General features: G+C 40.4%; 1 protein-coding gene across 2 annotated transcripts in view; it reads right to left on the bottom strand.

The window, feature by feature from the left end:
• Window positions 1-5,605: 5,605 nt before the first annotated feature.
• The window catches only part of LOC100075700 (carbonic anhydrase 13), a 41,043-nt gene continuing 26,895 nt past the window's right edge, over window positions 5,606-19,753 (bottom strand). For both annotated transcript variants that reach the window (XM_029063368.2, XM_039911989.1), the window contains 3 exons: window positions 15,686-15,748; window positions 14,672-14,827; window positions 5,606-5,872 (listed from right to left, as the gene is read on the bottom strand). In XM_029063368.2, coding sequence (XP_028919201.1) covers window positions 5,750-5,872; window positions 14,672-14,827; window positions 15,686-15,748 — 342 coding nt within the window. In that variant the 3' untranslated portion in view covers window positions 5,606-5,749. The remainder of the gene's footprint in view (window positions 5,873-14,671; window positions 14,828-15,685; window positions 15,749-19,753) is intronic.

The raw sequence follows: 19,753 nt of genomic DNA, 5'->3' as shown, positions 1-19,753 counted from the left end.
CCGGTTTCACCTTCACAATATCGCCAAGATCCGCCCTTTCCTCTCCATCCAAACTGCTACCGTGCTGGTACAAGCTCTCATAATATCCCGACTGGATTATTGTGTCAGCCTCCTCTCTTATCTCCCTTCCCCCTGTCTCTCCCCGCTTCAGTCTATTCTTCATTCCGCTGCCCGGATCATCTTCCTACAGAAACGCTCTGGGCACGTCACTCCCCTCCTCAGAAACCTCCAGTGGTTGCCTATCAATCTTCGCAGGAAACAAAAACTCCTCACTCTTGGCTTCAAAGCTCTCCATCACCTTGCCCCCTCCTACCTCACCTCCCTTCTCTCTACTGCCCACCCCGTACACTCTGCTCCTCTGCCGCTCACCTCTTCACGGTCCACCATTTGCGCCTATCCCGCCATCAACCCCCGGCCCACGTCCTACTGCTGTCCTGGAATGCCCTCCCTCCTCACATCCATCAAGCTCACTCTCTTCCCCTCTTCAAAACCCTACTGAGAGCTCACCTCCTCCAAGAGGCCTTCCCAGATTGAGTCCTCCTTTCCCTCTGCTCCCCCTTCCCGCCCCTCCCCTCAGCACTGTGCTCATTTGTATATATTATTAACCTATTTAATTTGTTAATGAGGTGTATATCTCCTTGGTTCTATTTATCTTGATGATGTTTTGTTTTTGTTTTGTTCTGTTTTGCTTTGCTGTCTGTCTCCCCTGTTTAGACTGTGAGCCCATCATTGGGCAGGGATGGTCTCTTTCTGTTGCCAAATTGTACATTCCAAGTGCTTAGTACAGTGCTCTGCACATAGTAAGCGCTCAATAAATACTATTGAATGAATTCTGCTGCTGCCCAGTGACGATGGCAAGGCTGAGCCCAGGGGAGCCTTTTCTTTTTCAGAGAGGGAGCAGCAGATGCCATGGTGCAGCCCAGCCTCCTATATCTAGAGAAGAAATGGGAGAAGTGGTTAACCGCAGTGGGACCTGATACTGTTCCCTCTCTGCTCAGATTCAATCCTCCATCTGCTCAGATGGAGAGAAGCACTAGGAGATCACAGTCCTTGTGTCATAAGAAACCATAAATGGTGGATTAATTCAAAGAGAACCCACGCCCTTATGAGTGGGGGCATTATTGAAAATATTAGCTGTGCTAATAGTTTGCAACTGCAAAAATTTAAACTAGCCAAACCTCCACCAGAGTCCAGCCTCCCACTAACTACTTGCATGTGAGACCTCTTCACCCTGTACCCTAACACTGGAACCAATATCTTCCAGCAGTGAAACCACAGGCCACCCCACACATGAGAAACAGTGTGGCTTAGTGAAAAGAGCACGGGCCTGGCAGTCAGAGGTCATGGGTTCCAATCCTGGCACAGTCATCAGCTGTGTGACAACTTCTCTGTACTTCAGTTCCCTCATCTGTAAAATGGGGATTAAGACTTTGAGCCCCACGTGGGACAACCTGATTACTCCAGTGCTTAGAACAGTGCTTGGCACATAGTAAGTGCTTAACAAATACCATCATTATTATTATTTTAGAGATCCAGAGAATGCTAAGGCTAGGGTGGAGGAAAGGGTCCAAGAATGATGAATCTCTTAAGCTTGAGACTCGATTGTCTGTTTCCCCCTAAGACACCCTTAGGCTCTGAGTCTGGTGCTATTATAAATGGTAAAATATTTTTTTCACACTCCTATTGGAATGATTTTAAAGGGAGCCAAAGGCTCAGTAGTAGCAATTGATTTATTTATATCGATGTCTGTCTTCCCCGGCTAGACAGTTTGTTGTTGGCCGGGAACATGGGCATGAAGTGTTGCCTGATGGAAAGAGAACAGGACTGGGAGTCAGAGGACCTGGGTTCTAATCCTTGTTCTGCCACTTGTCTGCTGTGTGACCTTGGGGAAGTCAATTCGCTTCTCTGTACCTCAGTTCCCTCATCTGCAAAATGAGGATTCAATACTTGTTCTCCTCGCTAGACTGTGAGTCCCATGTAGGACCTGTTTATCTTGTGTCTACCACAGAGCTTAGTAAAATGCTTGGCATATAGTGAGTGCTTAACAAATACTACAATTATTATTACCAGTTCGGTTGTACTGTACTGTCCCAAGTAGCTAGTACAGTGCTCTGTACATAATAAGCACTTAGTAAATACCATTGATTGATTGAATGGCTCTTAGAGGACACCAGTGCATTATTGATCATGGGTCTGTACTAGAGGAATGATTTCCAAGATTTGCAAATTCCGCAGACAATTTCAGAAATTCCTCCCTTTCTAGTGGAAAGTTCTTAACCCTGTAGCCCACAGCCATGATCCAAATGACAATGGTCAAACCATCTTGGTGACACAAAGACTATCACACCTTTGAAATACTAGTGCATGTATATTGTTATTATATATATTGAGTGCTTATTGTGTGCAAAGCACTGAACTCAGCACTTGGGAGAGTACAACATCAAGCACATTCTCTGGCCACAACGAGCTCACAGTCTAGAGGAATGTATATTGTCTTTTGCATTCAAAAAATATTCCACTGACAGTGAAATTCACCTATATGTGCATTGGCAGAATACACAATCCCAATCACTTGGTGTACACAAAGAAGCTGCCCCTTGTTTTATAATCACACCTAACTTTTGCAATGCCTGGAATTGTTCCCTCTTTTGCCTTCTCATCTATTTTTCCTTAATAAGCTTTTGCTTGAAGAGAGCCACTCCCTTCTTAGTTTAGGTATGTTTGCTTCTGAAGAACTTAGGCACCCCATATCAGTTCCCAGAAATAAACTGAGCTCACAATGATTAGATCTAATACTGTGTTGCATCATGTCAATATCTAAAGGCTGCCATCTCTTCTTCCCTTACCCAATACATCTGAATCAATATCTCAGTAAGCAGCATGCTGCTTAGTCCTCATGAAATTCCTGATTGTCTTGAAAACTTAAACCCTTCCTAATGAAATCAGGAAGCCTGTTCTCCAGCTACCATCCTGTGCTAAAAATCCCATAGCAGATATGCCACAGCCACAGGAATGTAAATGAAAGAAACTCCAAAACGGCAACGATGGAGGCATTTCGAGAGTATGTGTCAAGTCCCCACTCTCAATTCTGCACAAGGGAAGTATGTCTGAATGTGCAAAGAGAGCAAAGGATAGCCTCTTCATTTAATTTGGATAGCACCTTGCCCTGGGGGATGCTTAATAAATGTTAATTTGATCTTACTCTCAAGAACCTTGCTAGAGGAAATATTCAAATTAGCATCGGGATCAGTGTAAATTTTAAACCCAAGAGAGCAACAAATATTTTCAATAAACTCATTGGAAAATACAAACTATAGGTATAATGATATTTATAAAAACATTAAAAAAACACATAATAAGGGATAGCTTAAGGTTTGTTGTGCATTCACACTTAACCATTCTGTTTCATGTGAATATAATCATCAGTAGTTGATCTACAACTATTTTGTATGTGCCAGAGAACATGAACTTACAATTCACAGTAGTGCAGACTCAATTCAGAGGAACAAGTACCGGCCATCATAGACTGTGAGCCCGTTATTGGGCAGGGATTGTCTCTATCTGTTGCCTAATTGTACATTCCAAGTGCTTAGTACAGTGCTCTGCACATAGTAAGTGCTCAATAAATACTATTGAATGAGCATAGGACCAGTATAAAAGTGGTATCTATGATCAGCCATTATAATTAAATTTACATTACTTTAAACACTTCAGGTGTGAGAAAATAAAGTATAATGCAAATTCCTTAACCATCTAAAGTACTTCACAAACTGAATCTTGCCAAACTAAAATAACATATTTACTCACATAATTGCCCCACTTTTTTGCAACTCCAAACAGGAAAGGGGCAGAGAATTACATCTAGGAATAAAGGGATCAGGAGAAGAAAAAATGGAGGAGTGTGGGAGGGAGCACAAAGGTAAGAGAACACTTGCCTTTGCACTCTCCCAAGTGCAGTATATAATAGGCACTCAACGAAATAGAGTACTTCCCCCTTCTTTCTCTTCCTACCAGGTACTCCCACTCAGATAAAAAAAACAAAACACTTGTTAACCCTTTAGAGGGTAAGTTGCTTATAGGCAGGGAACAGATCTACCTACTTTGTTGTATTGTACTCTCCCAAGCACTTACTCTGCACCCAAAAAGTGTTCAATAAATTCCACAGTTTGTATCCCAAGTTTTCTGATCTCCCTATCCCAGGACAGCTATTATAACTGCTTTAAAAATATATATTTTCCTCCTCAAAAATCATTTGAAGGGTTAACTATTCAGTAGAAGCAATTATATGAGTAAATACAAGAATGTTTTCAGTTCACTGGGGATATTTTAATAATCTTTAGGATTTTTACTTAGGCAAATTTAGTTCTATCTGGGATTCCAGTATTCTTTTTTTGAAGTTCTATTTTCAGGTCTTTGCATCTTTGCTTTTTTTTTGTTTTAATTAATGGAGTTTATTTAGTCTCAAACTTATGTAACCATCCAATTATTTTTGTAAAATTAAATGGAAATATGAAACATTCACCTGCATCTTAACTACACATTCTACCGTCTCTGCAAAGGAATCCTCCAAAATGAGTTAAGCAAATGAAATATCCATTCAGATAAGGAAAAACATATGAAACAAATCTCCAGTATCAAGGAAACTGAAATTCTCAGTCCTTAGATACACTAATCCTCTGCCAAAGGCACAGACAAAACGTTAGTGTATCCTAGAGGCTGAACCGTGGCAACCAAAAAGTAGTTCACAGCTCTCCTGTTACCTCTGGCTTCCTTTGACACCTGACAAGACATTGGAGGTCTAATCTTTGAAAATGATGTGCTGAAACTTTGTGACAATCCCACAAATTAACTTTAATTGTAGCTTTGAAAAATAAAGGTTAAATGAAATTTAACTAAAATGCAATTTGATCATATTATATTAGAATTTAATTAGCATTTCAGAGTTGACCGAAATTCACCATAGTTGGGTTTTTTTGTGGTATTTTGTTAAGTGCTTAATACGTGCCAGGCACTGTAATAATAACAATAATAATAATTATGGTATTTGTTAAGCACTTACTATGTGCCAGTCACTGTACTAAGTTCTGGGGTGGATACTAGCAAATTGGGTTGGACACGGTCCTAAACACTGGGATAGATGCAAGCTAATCAGATTGGACAAAGGCATGTCCCACATGGTGCTCATAGTCTTAATCCCCATTGGTGATTCTTGGACTCTAGGAAATATGAATTTCTTTTGACTTGGTATTGGTACTCCCACCAATGACTACTTTAGGTTTTTACAACCGCAAAATCCCTGGTGGTACCTTGAGAAATCAGTTAAAACATTCATATTATTGTCTGAGATAATATCAACTAGTCAGAATCATTTTAAGTGGCTAAAATTGAAAATTGTATACCTTTGAAAAAAATTTTATAGTCAGACCTAAAAGGAATGGATCACTTTGAATCTCTCTGAGGACCTAAGCTTGTTTATAGATTGAGTTTGCTGTCAGTGAATTTTCCCACAGCTTAAAGAGGAGGTACTTCAGAGGCTCTGAATCAAGTGAAAAAACTTTACATGCACACAAACTAAAGAAGGCAAATTTAAGACAGGAAAACTAGGTTTGGTTTGGTAGTCTGGTCAAAAGATCTTTGTTTATTAATAAATGTGCTGTTGTAACTCAGGAGCCAAAAGGGGCTCTAGTAGGTGCAGCTGTAAAGAAGAACAGAGAGTGGATTTAAAATAAGTTCATTTCCTAAACAATGCTCAGGAGCGAAACGAAGCTCTCACTTTCCGGCCCTTCAGAGGCTGTGGAGGACGGTGATTGCTCAACATGAAGTCAGCTGCCTCACCCTCAGCAGTATACAAGAGGTTGCGGAATTTGGCCAGCTGTGGAAGAAAAGAGGTCTCAATTTTAGCATAGAAATGTCATGCCAGCCCCAACAAAACAGAGAGCACATGAGGATGCGATACTTAACACCTTCCCCTTTACTCAAAAAGTAAAGGAGAAGAATAAACTTTTCTAAAATAAAGATTGCATGGTCATTTGGGCAGCTGAGCCCCTCCATTAATGGTTTTGTTGTCCATGATGTGCTACCTTCTGTAATCTCAAAACCTTTAGTGGCTGCCATTCAAACACTGGAGAAAAACTGAAGTCTCGGCTCTCTTTCTTTAAAGGAAAATTGGGATATTCACTGTTGTGTAATGGCTTTATCTATTTAGTTTACCTTTACTCACCCATGAAAGAGCTGGGCCAGTTTCTGAGGGTTACTATATAGTTTTTGGACAGGACAGCTCCTTTGGAGTTGTATTGAGGTTTCAATGTCAGCCATTAATGGTGTTGATTAATGCTATCCCAGGCACTGATAGTGATGCTATACCAGAAACTAGATGTTGTAAGAAGAAGTATGGCTTAGTGGATAGAACATGGGCCTGGGTGTCAGAAGAACCTGGGTTCTAATCGTGGCTCTGCCCAATGTCTGCTGTGTGACCTGGGGCAGGTCATTTCACTTTCCTGCACCTCAGTTACCTCATCTGTAAAATGGGGATTAACACAGTCAGCCCCATGTGGGAAAAGGACTTAGTCCAACTTGTTTAACTTGCATCTACCTCAGTGCCTAGTGGGTTCTAATCCTGGCTCTGCCAAAGATCTGCTGTGTGACCCTGGGCAAGTCACTTCACTTTCCTGTGCCTCAGTTACCTACCTAAAAATGGGGAATAACATAGTCAGTCCCATGCGGGACAAAGACTGAATTCAACTTGTTTAACTTATATTTACTTCAGTGCTTCGAACAGTGCTTGGCACATAGTAAGAGTTTAACAAGTACATAATTATTTACTCATTGTATTATTGTTACAGAGGAAGAATAAAACATTTCCTAACTGAAGGTGTTAATGATCTAAGGAGGGAAACTGAACCAAGACAAATACACAAAAATACAAGTTTGAAGCCATAGCAACTGAGGCTCTGGCCAAGATGGTAGCTCTTCAGATAAGAGAAGAGCTAGGTTTGGTGAAAAGGGTGAAGGGCCTTTCCACACCAAGGAAAAGGTCAGGGTCCAGAGAGTTATGTGTGAAGGTAGAGGACAGGCTTGCTTGACAGGAACAGACCACGGTGTGTAGAGTGTGGAGAGAGAAGGGGTTGTTTGCCAAGAGACAGTCCAATGGTGGAGGTATGAAGCAAGCACAAAGCCAAGAGTTTAGACTGGATTCAAATGTCAAGCTACTATTGGCTTTCAGGAAGGGGGAAGCTCATGATGACATGAGACAACTGTTCTCGCTGCACTGTGGAGTCGAGCTTGGAGGACAACGTTGGAGAATTGGAGACCAAAGAAACTGGGGCAGTCTCTCAGGACCAGGTATGTAGAGCCAAGACTAAACTACTGGCTGGGCCAGAAAACCATGGAGTACACTGCTTGTGCACAATACCCTCATTAGCTCTAGAGTTTAGTACAGTCACAAAGGGGTGGACCAGCTCCCACAACCTTTCACATCACAGGATGAAATTGTCCCTTCCCAGGAGAAAATAACTACGCCAAACTTCCCCCACACTGAACTGTGGAAACTCTCGATTTCATCCCTAAGACTGTTTGGGATAGAAAGAGGCAAAGGCAACTTCCAATAATGAGGATATTATAATTATTATTATTATTATTAATAATAATAATGGTATTTAAGAGCTTACTATGTGCCAAGCCCTGTATTCATTCATTCATTCAATAGTATTTATTGAGCACTTACTATGTGCAGAGCACTGTACTAAGCACTTGGAATGAACAAGTTGGCAACACATAGAGACAGTCCCTGCCGTTTGACGGGCTTACAGTCTAATCGGGGGAGACGGACAGACAAGAACAATGGCAATAAATAGAGTCAAGGGGAAGAACATCTTGTAAAAACAATGGCAACTAAAAAGAATCAAGGCAATGTACATTTCATTACCAAAATAAATAGGGTAATGTAAATATATACAGTTGAGCAGACGAGTACAGTGCTGAGGGGATGGGAAGGGAGAGGGGGAGGAGCAGAGGGAGCTGGGGGGAAAAGAGCGTTAAGCTGCGGAGAGGTGAAGGGGGGACGGTAGAGGGAGTAGAGGGAGAAGGGGAGCTCAGTCTGTACTAAGCACGGGATAGATGCAAGAAAATCAAGTCGGATACAGTTTCTGTGGCATGTGGGGTTTATAGTGTAAGTAGGAAGGAGAACAGGAATTGAACCCTCATTTTATAGACGAGAAATCTGAACCACAGAGAAAAGTGACTTTCCCAAGGTCACATGGCAGGAAAATGAGAGACCCAGTATTAAAACCTAGAAATTTCAGAAATGAGTGATTGAGGAATACATTTCTTTTTTACATTATTTTTCCTTCATGATAAATACATATCATGGAATGTTGGCAGCAAATATCTGTAACAGAAAATATAAGTGGAGGATTGAAGAAATTATATAGGTAATTCAGGCTGAAAAATTGTTTTCACTGGAAAAATCCATGTAATTGGGACTTAGATGTTGGTGAGGGTAGGGGTGTTTTGGATTTTTGTTTCTTTGTTTTTTAAATTAACTGAATATCTGTCTCACTTCACTTCACTTTTTTAACAGGTATGGCATTTGAGTGACCAGCCTGAGACAGGAAACTACTCCCCCAGGACAAGAGCAAAACTTAGACAATAAAAAGAAAGGTGAAAATTCCTTTAAATAAGACAGCATTCAATTTTGTGCAAACCTCTCTCTCAAGTTGCTCTGCTACTTGACAAGCAATCCAGATGAGATATATAAGAAATGTTCTACAAGTGGAAAAAATTGTAAGCATCAGAAAGTGTTAGCATTAATTAAAACTAAATTATCTTGAGCTAAGCAAAGGAATTAATAATTATCTGGTGAACACAGGAAGATGAAATCTGGATAATTCAAGCCAAGACTTTTCCAAGCGCTTATTTCAGTGTTTTGCCCTCAGTTGGAGCTCAGTAAGTACCAGTGATTATTTTTATTATTACTAGTGTTATTTTATTTGTTAAGCACTTACTATGCATCAAAGACTGTTCTAAGTGCTGAGAAAGATACAAATTAATCCGGTTGGACACAGTTCCTGTCCCACATGGGGCTGTCAGTATAAGAGGGGATAGGATTTAATTCTCATTTTACAGTTGAGGAAACTGAGGCACGGAGAAGTTAAGTGACTTGCCCAAGGTCACACAGCAAAGGAAAAAACTAACCTGATTTTCATCTACAGACTCAATTCTTCCAAAACTCATGTTTTGACCATGCATTGGAGTAAGACGCTGTCATTCCTCCCACAGTGTGCATCTGAGTGAGCATAATGATATTCTAAAGAAAGAGTTGTGTGATGATTGACATATGTGTACAAAACTATAAATACAAGGTATCTTCAACGTGGGGTTCTGCAAGAAAGTAATCCGAACTTTAGAGAAGAACTGAGCATAACATATATTGGTGCAGTAACACACTTCAGGGCTCTAAATATCTCCTAGCTGAAAAAGATTATGTGCTCATTTTCTTCATAAAAGGTGTTTGGTGTCTGGCATGATCCAAGTATACAACACTTCCCACTCTAATAGGCAGAGTGTAATAGACTGAAGTTTCCATTATTTGATAAAATGAAAAAGTTATTCTTTATTCATAGAAAACAAATGAAAAATCCAAAGGAATATGAGTAAATGTTGTTTACTTCTTCAAGGCTGTTGGGGAACCAGGCTTGTTTTCAATCACTCCAAGAAAGAAGGAACTGGTTCTTCGGTTGAAATTCAGCACTGTGTGCCTTTATGCCAGATTAGGTCTATGGAGGCAAGGGAGCAGGTCCAAGGTGCCTGCTTCTTTTTGCTGGTGTGGGTAGGAATTAGAGCTATCAACTCCTTTGTTTCGTAGTCTCCTAAGCACTTAGTACAGTGTTTTCCAGACAGTGAGCCCTCGTGAATACCAATTTCCTCTCTAATTTAGCGTTTTGGAACCACACCGATACCCCGGAGATGACACCCCCGAGAGCAGCAGTGGATTAAGGGACAGTGAAGAAGGAATCAAAAAGCTTGAAAGATTTTCAGTGAGACTGTTCAGCCAATTGACATTGAGGTACCTGGAGTAGATACATCCCAAACACCATTACTATTAGGAAAACCCTGAACCACAGGCTTGTCCTGTAAGAAACCATGGCTAAGAGGGAAAAATCCAGCTAGTAAAAATCTAAGGTCTCAAAGAGGGATCATGTTTAAAATACAGGACTCTAGAATTTCTGGATAAACCCAGGATCCCTGAGTAGCCACCTATGCAGGGATTTGAAATGGTCAAATCCAAATCCAAAAGGAGAGCAGGCCCCAGTGTACACAGTCAAAGGGAAAGAAGAATTGAGCAATGTTCAGTGAATTGGGAAAGTGTGAAGAGCTTATCTTGGCTTAAAATCAATAAAATATTTCACAGGTTCAGGGGAGATGCAGCATCCATTCCTTCTTAATTAAAAAGGATGAAGAATGTGTTCACATAAGGATTAGAAATAGGAATAGTGTGAAATTACCAAACCAAGAATTTAGCACTTTGGTGTTTGAGTCCAAAGATGGAAAAAAAAAAACATTTGCATCGATAAAATGGAACATAGAAGCATTTGACCTGTGTTTCTTGAGCTCTTGTGGGCAGGAAAGATACCTACCAACTGGATTGTATTGTACTTTCCCAGGTGCTTAGTACAGTGCTCTGCACACATTAAGCGCTCCATAAAAATAAAAATGATGGTATTTGTTAAGCACTTACTATGTATCAAGGACTATTCTAAGATCTGGGGTAAATGCAAGCTAACCAGATTGAACACAATCTCTGTCCCATGTGGGGCTCACAGTCTTAAACTCATTTTACAGGTGAGGTAACTGAGGCACAGAGAAGTGAAGTGACTTGCCCAAAGTCACAGAGTAGACATGTGGCAGAGCCAGGGTTAGACCCAGGTACTTCTGATTCCCAGGACCATGCTCTATCCACTAGACCATGCTGCTGAGAGCTCACCTCCTCCAAGAGGAGGCCTTCCCAGACTGAGCTTGCCCCTTTCCCTCTGCTCCCTCTCTGCCCCCCCTTCACCTCCCCTCAGCTAAGCCCCCTTTTCCCCCCCTTTCCCTCTGCTCCTCCCCCTCTCCCTTTCCCTCCCCTCAGCACTGTGCTCATCTGCTCATTTGTATATATTTTTATTACCCTATTTATTTTGTTAATGAGATGTACATCCCCTTGTTTCTATTTATTGCTATTGTTTTTGTCTGTCTGTCTCCCCCGATTAGACTGTAAGCCCGTCAATGAGTAGGAATTGTCTCTAAAGTTGCCGAACTGTACATTCCAAGTGCTTAGTACAGTGCTCTGCACATAGTAAGCGCTCAATAAATACTATTGAATGAATATATGCTTGACTCACTGACTGATTAGGCTCCAGCTTCATTTACCAAAGTTCTTTAATGGCCAAACACTGGCAGAAACCGTGAAATCTTTCGCTGAGCTCTGAATCATGGCCTGCTTAGCTTTGGGAAGGCTCAGATGAACATGTTGGGGAGGTTAGGGGTGGGAGGAAGCTAGGCATTTGGAGAAAGCAGACTGCCTTTTGACTAAACTGAACATATATACTCTGATGAGTTTCATTCTGGTCAGCTAAGGACCCTGAAACCTCACCCAAAGCAACCAGAGAAGACTCTGTTAACTCTTGGGGAAGCTTAGAGCAAGTCAGCACAGCGTCCAGGGAGCAGTCCAGGGAGTCAGAAGAAGCAGGATTCAAGAAGAAACTGATGTTTCTTACCATCCCAACTAGAGCATAAGCTCCTTGAAGGGAAGGGATCATGTCTACCAACTCTCTTATATTGTACTCTCCCTTCAGTAGAAGACTCTGTATACAGTAAGCATTTAATAACTACTGCTGATTGATTATCTCTAGGAGTTAGTGCAAGAAGGTTGAGTTCCTCTCCTCAAGACCCTGGGCCCTGGAGAAAGTCCCAAGGCCATCTAAACTGGATAAATAATAACTGTGGCATTTGCTAAGTGCTTACTATGTGCCAGGCACTATTCTAAGTGCTGGGGTAGATACTAGATAATGAACACAAGCCATGCCCCACATGGGGCTCACAGACTCAATCTCCATTTTACAGATGAGGTAACTGAGGCCCAGAGGAAGTGAAATGACTTACCCAAGGCCACACAGTAGACAAGTGGTAGAGCTGGGATTAGTACCCAGGTCTTTCTGCCTCCCAGGCAAGTGATCTATCCACTAGACCACATTGCCTCTCATGATACCAGGGGGAGTGTCCAGCTGCTTGTGCTCACCAGAACACTGTGCATGACCATAGGCATAAATGTTGCAGTTCCCAGAAACATGGGTCCCTATTGGATGGTAAGTAAACCTCACCAAATCCCTTGGTAAAATAATCAGTAGTAGTAGTACTATTAGTAGTAGTATTATGTTTACTAAGTGCTTACCATATGCTAAGTCCTGAGGTAGATATACGGGGATAAGATTTGACAATGTCCCTGTCCTATAAGGGGGGTTTTCAACCTCTATCCACATTTGACAATGGCCAGCTGAATTTGAATGTTTGGGGTTAGCCACCAGACATGGGGTCATTCATTAATCGAAGAAAGTAATGACTACAGCCAATGTCTTTACAGGGAGGATGGAGAAGACATTCAGAAGGAAGACTCTTCTTTTTAGAAACCAAAAAGACCACTCAAGTTCACCAAAAAAGTTGTCATTCAGAGTACTTTCATTTTAATGTTGGTCACTGGTCAAAAACTCCCTTTGCTTGTAATTTCCTTTCTTACTTTAAATAGAAGAGAACTAAACCACTGAGTGCAGAAAGGGTATTCCCATTTTCATATTTATTAACATTCTGCACTTTAAAATGCAACTCACCCAACTTCTTTGTATTAAAAACCATCTCAATCAAGATTAACCCTTAAGGTTCCTGAAAAAAAATTTCGTTGTATTTTACATGAGTGTGCAAAAATACCCATAATGAGATGAATCAAAGTTAAATAAATACTGAGTTTCATTCTGTAGCTCTTATTGGTAAGATTTCTTAGAGGCTCATGGTGAACAGCCCCAAAATGGACTTTTCAGACTCCCTGAAACAGATCAACAGACATATCTTTGGGCCTAAATGAGTTTAACTCAAGTGAGTTAAACTCAAGTGGAAAATATCAGAGGAGAGTTTGCAGCTCAGCCTGGCCCTGAACCACAAATCATAAGCAGACTGAGCCCCAGAGACTGACTGAAAACCATCCTCTGGATCTCTCCAGATGCCATTTTTGTTTCAACCGTGAAGAAACAGAATCCTCTGTTTCTTGAGTCTAGTTGATACATCCATGAGGAAAACTTGCCAAATCTGAAATGTTTTGGCCCAAAATCTCAGGAGTTTAAGCCTTCTCCTAAGACTTGTATTGTCCTTGGTTTCAACAGAGTCATTACTATGCCCCGGAGGTGTCTCCTGAATGTGAACCTTAGGAACAGAAAAGGTCAGAAGATCCACTTCAGAAATGACATTGTGTATCTCTTTGAGGACAAGGATCTTAACCAATCCTTACCATGTGGGCACAATAAGTGTTTGCTGACTGACCAAGAACACAACCTTGGAAAAATGGTTTCTTGAAACTGATCTTTGTATCTGATTCCTACAATGGACCCAACCAAGGAAAGTGGAGGAAAAAAAAACTTCATAGCTTGTACTTTAGGGTAAAGACTTAGGGCCATACATATTTTATACAGACTGGGTCTTTCCTTTCCTAACACTGAAAAGATCTTATACACACATATGCGTGCATGTGTGTATGTACACATACATATATGTATGTATATATGCAGCAGCATGAAGTAGTGGATAGAGCACAGGCCTGAGAGTCAGAAGGTCATGGGTTCTAAACCCGACTCCATCACTTGTCTGCTGTGTAGCCTTAGGCAAGTCACTTCACTTCTCTGTGCCTCAGGTACCTCATCTGTAAAATTGGGATTAAGACTGTGAGCCCTATGCAGGACAGGGACTGTGTCCAACCCGATTTCCTTGTATCCATCCCAGTGCTTAGTACAGTGCTTGGCACACAGTAAGTGCTTAACAAATACTACAATTATTATTATATAAATTATATATATGTGTATATACACACACATATATATATAATACACAAAATTTATATCCATAATTTATTTTCACATCTGTCTCCCCCTCTAGACTGTAAGCTCTTTGTGGGCAGGGAAAATTTCTACTAATTCTGTTATATTGTCATAATAATAATAATAATTTGGGGTTTTGTTAAGCGCTTACTATGTGCAGAGCACTGTTCTAAGCGCTGGGGGAGATACAGGGTAATCAGGTTGTCCCACAGGAGGCTCACAGTCTTAATCTCCATTTGACAGATGAGGTAACTGAGGCCCAGAGAAGTGAAGTGACTTGCCCACAGTCACACAGCTGACAAATGGCAGAGCTGGGATTCGAGCCCATGACCTCTTGTACTCATCCAAGCACGTAATACAGTGCTCTGCAAATAGTAACCACTTAATAAATACCACTGATTGATTGCTAGATCACACTACATATATTTATATTGCGGGTGATGTGAAACAGACTCTGAAACATGAAAGAAAATTTGATGTGATTAAGTTACTAAGACAATTCTCCTTCATAAAAACAGGGGTAAAATAAGATGGTAATGAGACAGGTCTGTGGGTACCTGTTGTGAACTGATGCTTATGGGTTGTTTAAAAATGATCCAGATGACACTCTCTAGAAGAGGTGGAACAGTGAGGGAACCAGGGTATGTCCAGTAGTCTCGAGTCAGAGGAAGCAAAGATAACGGGTCAAAATTGGTGAACCGCATTTGTTTGCCCTGTGGAAAAAAGGAGACAATTCAAAATTGATTTCATTGTATATGCCGACTTTTATTTTGCTTTACGAAAGATTTCTAGCCATGAATTAGTATGCAATTTAAAGCATAGCTTACTTGCACACATTTGCTTTAAATCAACAAATTATTTAGTTTGTTTTAACGAAGAAAATAAGTTTTTTATACCTTTAAATACACAAGCATGCTTTTTAAAACCTGTTGCTCCCATTCATTAATTCATTCAATAGTATTTATTGAGCGCTTACTATGTGCAGAGCACTGTACTAAGTGCTTGGAGTATACAATTCAGATAGAGAGAATCCCTGCCCAATAACGGGCTCACAGTCTAAATGGGGGAGAAAGACAGCAAGGCAAAACAGAAGAAAACGAGCAGTCTAGCGCAGACATCATCAAGATAAATAGAATCATAGAGATATACACATCATTAACAAAATAAATAGGGTAATAAATAATATATACAAATGTGCACAGTGCTGAGGGGTTACCTGTAGTTATTCAACATCAGTGATTGGTATCATGCTGGTTTTAATAAGGATTCCTAAAGCTAATTAAGGATCCTTCCCCACTTTACCACTGAACATAGAAAATGGCATACTACTTGTACTACCCCTACCAGTAGTATCTCTAAGTCAGTGCTTGACACACAGTAAGCACTTAACAAATACCATTATTTTTATTATTTTATTAACCAGTCAAGTGTCAGCCAAGACATTTCAAAATAACAGCAATATCTATTTCCAGGTCCAAGCTTCTAATGCAATGTGAAAATGAGTTATGGCCGCAGAGACTGTGGAAATTCTAGTAATGCTGTAGACGTGAAAAAACAGACACTGACTTTACCTTTTCTTTTATGGCATCCAGAATATCTGTAATTTTTTGCAACTGCAAATTATGTTCTCCTCTCTGCAAACACAAACATCAAATGAAAATGTGGCTTTTGAGGATCTCACATGCATCAAATTCCCCATCACCCACATCTTTCAAATCACCCATCAAACAAGCTAAGCCACGCTGAGACAAAACGCAAGTGTTTGGGACCGAAGGTCTCATTGACCTGCTGTTCGATCCTCTTATGCCAGATGAAGCGTAATAACAAGACGAAGCAACACTACCCCTTAGCTGAAATGGACTCTGGTTAACTGATATTTTCTTCACCTCTGCAAGTCTTTACGGGATTCGGAGATGCGTCCTGGACAACTTCAGTAAAGTTTAAGCCTTTCTGGACACTTGCACACCCCAGCAGCTGGGTGACTGTGAGCAAGTCACTTAACTTCTCTGTGCCTCAGTTACCTCATCTGTAAAATGGGGATTAACTGTAAGCCTCACGTGGGGCAACCTGATTACCCTGTATCTACCCCAGCGCATAGAACAGTGCTCTGCACATAGTAAGCACTTAACAAATACCAACATTATTATTACTTCCAAGCCTTGAAATTAAACTTACTCCTAACTTGGCGAAAACTGACAACATTGATCAAAGAAACCCAAACTTTGGAACTTCTGACCTGAAGAGGTATTTGCCATTTAGGATGTTTTTATTTGTTTTGATTCATTGGAGCGGGGCTGCTCAGCTTCCACAAACTCTGCCCACCAAAGACCAAACTGAAGGAAATAGGTTTAAATTGCAGCAAGGGAACATTTGGTTAGACAGAAGGAAATCCATTCCAATGGCAAGGATTTGTTAAGCACTGATGATGGCTAATCTGTGAGTCTCCAACCCTGGAGGCCTTTAGGAAAATACAGAATCATAGCTGTAAGCTCGCTGTAGTCAGGGAACGTGTCTACCAACTCTACTGTATTGTACTCTCTCAAGCACTTAGTACAGTGCTCTGCACACAGTAAGTGCTTAATAAAAACCAGTGATGATGAGTTGTCTGTCTTGGACCATTTTAGCATCCACTTGCTTAGGAGCTGGGTCAATCAATCAATCAATAGTATTTATTTATTGAGCACACTGTTATAGAATGCTTGAGAGAGAAGTACATCATTATTAGAATTCCTGGTCCCTGCTTCCAAGGAGTTTAATATCTAGATGGGGAGACAGATACTAAAATAAACTGCAGGTGGGAGGAAGCAATAGGGTATAAATTAATGTACTTATGTGCTACAGGGAGCAAGGGAGGGGTGGGTGCCCAAATGCAGAAGTATTGAAGAGGCATCGGTGCTGGGGAGGTGTAGGGTAGGAAGGTGAGAAACTGATTTGGGAAGGCCTCTCAGAAGAGATGTGATTTCAGAAGGGCTTTGATTATGGGGAGACAAGTGGTCTGCCAGATGGGAAAGGGGAAGGAATGTCAGGTGAGAGGGAAGGTGTGGCAAGAGGTCTTCGGTGGGAGAGGCAACTGGACACAAAGAGTACATTGGCTTGAGAGGAACGAAGCCTGCAAGCAAAGATGCAGTCGAAAAATAATAGACAGTAGATAATAGGAAAACTGATTGAATGCCTTTAATTTGATGTGAGGAATTTCTGCTTGATATGGACAGGGATGGGTAACCACTGGAGGTGTTGGAGGAATGAGGAGGTAGAGGAGAAGGAAGTCTAAGAAAAATACCCAAGCAGCAGAATGGAGAGGTGAGAGAGACTGGAGGCAGGGAGGTCAATGAAGAGACAAACTGGGATATAAGAAGAGCCTGGGCCAGCATCACGGCAATTTGGATGAGAGGAAGGAATAGATTCTGAAAATTTTCTGAAGGGAAAACTGACAGGATATGCTGGTTAAAGGAGAGAAAGGAGTCTAAGATAATACTAAAGTTACTTGAGAAAAGTGGAAGATGGTGGTGTTGAATTCAACTGAATTATGAGTTAGATGAAGGAGAAGATTTGGGAGGGAAGATGAGGAGTTTATTTTTAGATACATGGATCTTGAGGTACTAGCAAAACAACCATTTAGAGATGTCCTTGAGACAGAAGGAAATGTGAGATTGCAAAGGAAGAAAGAGGTAGATTTGTGAATTCTTTATTTATATAAATGTCTGACTTCCCCCCAGTCAATCAGTGGGGGGGGGGGGGAATATATAACATGGTTTCTCTGACATTGAGGGGCTTATAATTTAATGGAGAAAGACAGGCCTGAATTTATAAATACAACCATTAATCAATCAAAGGCATTTATTGAGCTCTTACCATGTGCAGAGCACTGAACTAAGTGCTTGGAAGAATACACTTTAACAGTGTTAGCAAAACACGTTCCTCTCCATACTTTCCTGCCCTACTGCCTGGAAGGATCTGGGTTTTAATTCCAGCTCTGACACTTGTCTGCTTTGTGACCTTGGGTAAATCTATTCACTTCTCTGTGCCTCAGTTACCTCATCTTTAAAATGGAGATTAAGATTGTGAGCCCTTTGTAGGACATGGACTGTGTCCAATCCATTTGCTTGTATTCACCCCAGTGCTTGGTACATAGTAAGCATTTAACAAATACCATAATAATAATAATGATTATTATTAACTCTATTGTACTGTATTCTCTCAAATGCTTAGTAGAGTACCCTGCACACTGTAAGCACTCAAAAAAATGCAGCTGGATGAATGAATAAAAACCATTGATTGATTGATTCATCCACAGAAAATATCTACATTGAGATCAGATGATCTCCTGAGTCCTCTTCCATCTCTCTGATTCTGTCCTCTTGGTTAAACATCATGAGTGCACCTCAACTGAAAGAATACAAGAATGCCAAGTATCCTTTTCTGGGAGGCTCTCCTGCTAATGGTTATTTGGCAGAAAATATCAATATCAACACTCTTTATTGCACTCCTCCCATATACATAGCAGTGTACTGAGTGTTTAGAGAATATATAACATGCTTTCTCTGACAATGAGGGGCTTATAATTTAATGGGGAAAGACACGCCTGAATTTATCAATACAGCCATTCCTCATTATAATATTCTTCTATTTAAGCTGCAAAAGTTTACCTTGACAAGGAATTCCCTATTCCTCCCTTTAAAGTATTTTGACTGATTTGACAGAGTGATTAGAACTTATTTCAACTTAAGCTTAGATAATAGTGGATCGAGTTAGCATAGATATGGCAGATATGTTAAAATGAGGTGGTTTTATGCTGAATAGGCTGTGAAAGATACCATTTTGAAAATTTACTACTGTATTTACATATGTACAAAATATGATTCCATATACTGAATTATCGTTATACATTTACATAACTATTTAATCTTTAATTTATGTTTTATCACTTTTTTATGGCTCTTGTAAATCCATCAATGCCCTTTACATTATTTCCTACGGGAAACTACACTTGCTTAAGCACTCTTTAACTTAGCACTCTATTTTCACAGAACCAACTTAGAGTGCTTTGGGAACAGACATTTGTTTGTTGCCTTCAAATATTTTATGAAGAAAAATGTCATCAAATAAAGTAACTCTGTATCATCATCATTATCAATGGTATTTATTGAGTGCTTATTATGTGCAGAGCAGTGTACTAGCTCTTTGTAGGCACAGAAAGTGTCAGCTAACTCTGTTGCATTTACTCTCCCAAGCACTTAGTATAGTGCTCTGCACATAATAAGCTCTCAAATACCATTGATTTACTGATTGATTGAATTTGATGAGCATTCTCTCAATTCCTTCACCCGATCTTGGGAGAATGCAGTACAACAAAGTTGGCAGACACATTCCTTACTTGTGTTTCTACTTGTTGCTGAATTGTACTTTCCAAGCACTTAGTACAGGGCTCTGCATACAGTAAGCGCTCAATAAACATGACTGAATGAAAGAATGAATGAATGAATCATAATACTTTGAATAGGTGAATGCTGCCTGATTCCTAGTCAGCTGATGTTAGAGAAAGTTTGATATTAGCACTTTTTTTCCTAAGTTCAGTGTGAGAGTAATGAAAAATAATGTTTTTCCCATGCCCAGTTGATTGCCTTTGTGTTCCCCTCTTA

This window comes from Ornithorhynchus anatinus, chromosome 4, assembly GCF_004115215.2.
Source record: "Ornithorhynchus anatinus isolate Pmale09 chromosome 4, mOrnAna1.pri.v4, whole genome shotgun sequence".
Taxonomy (NCBI): Eukaryota; Metazoa; Chordata; class Mammalia; order Monotremata; family Ornithorhynchidae; genus Ornithorhynchus; species Ornithorhynchus anatinus.
This window is presented reverse-complemented; position numbering and strand designations above follow the sequence as displayed.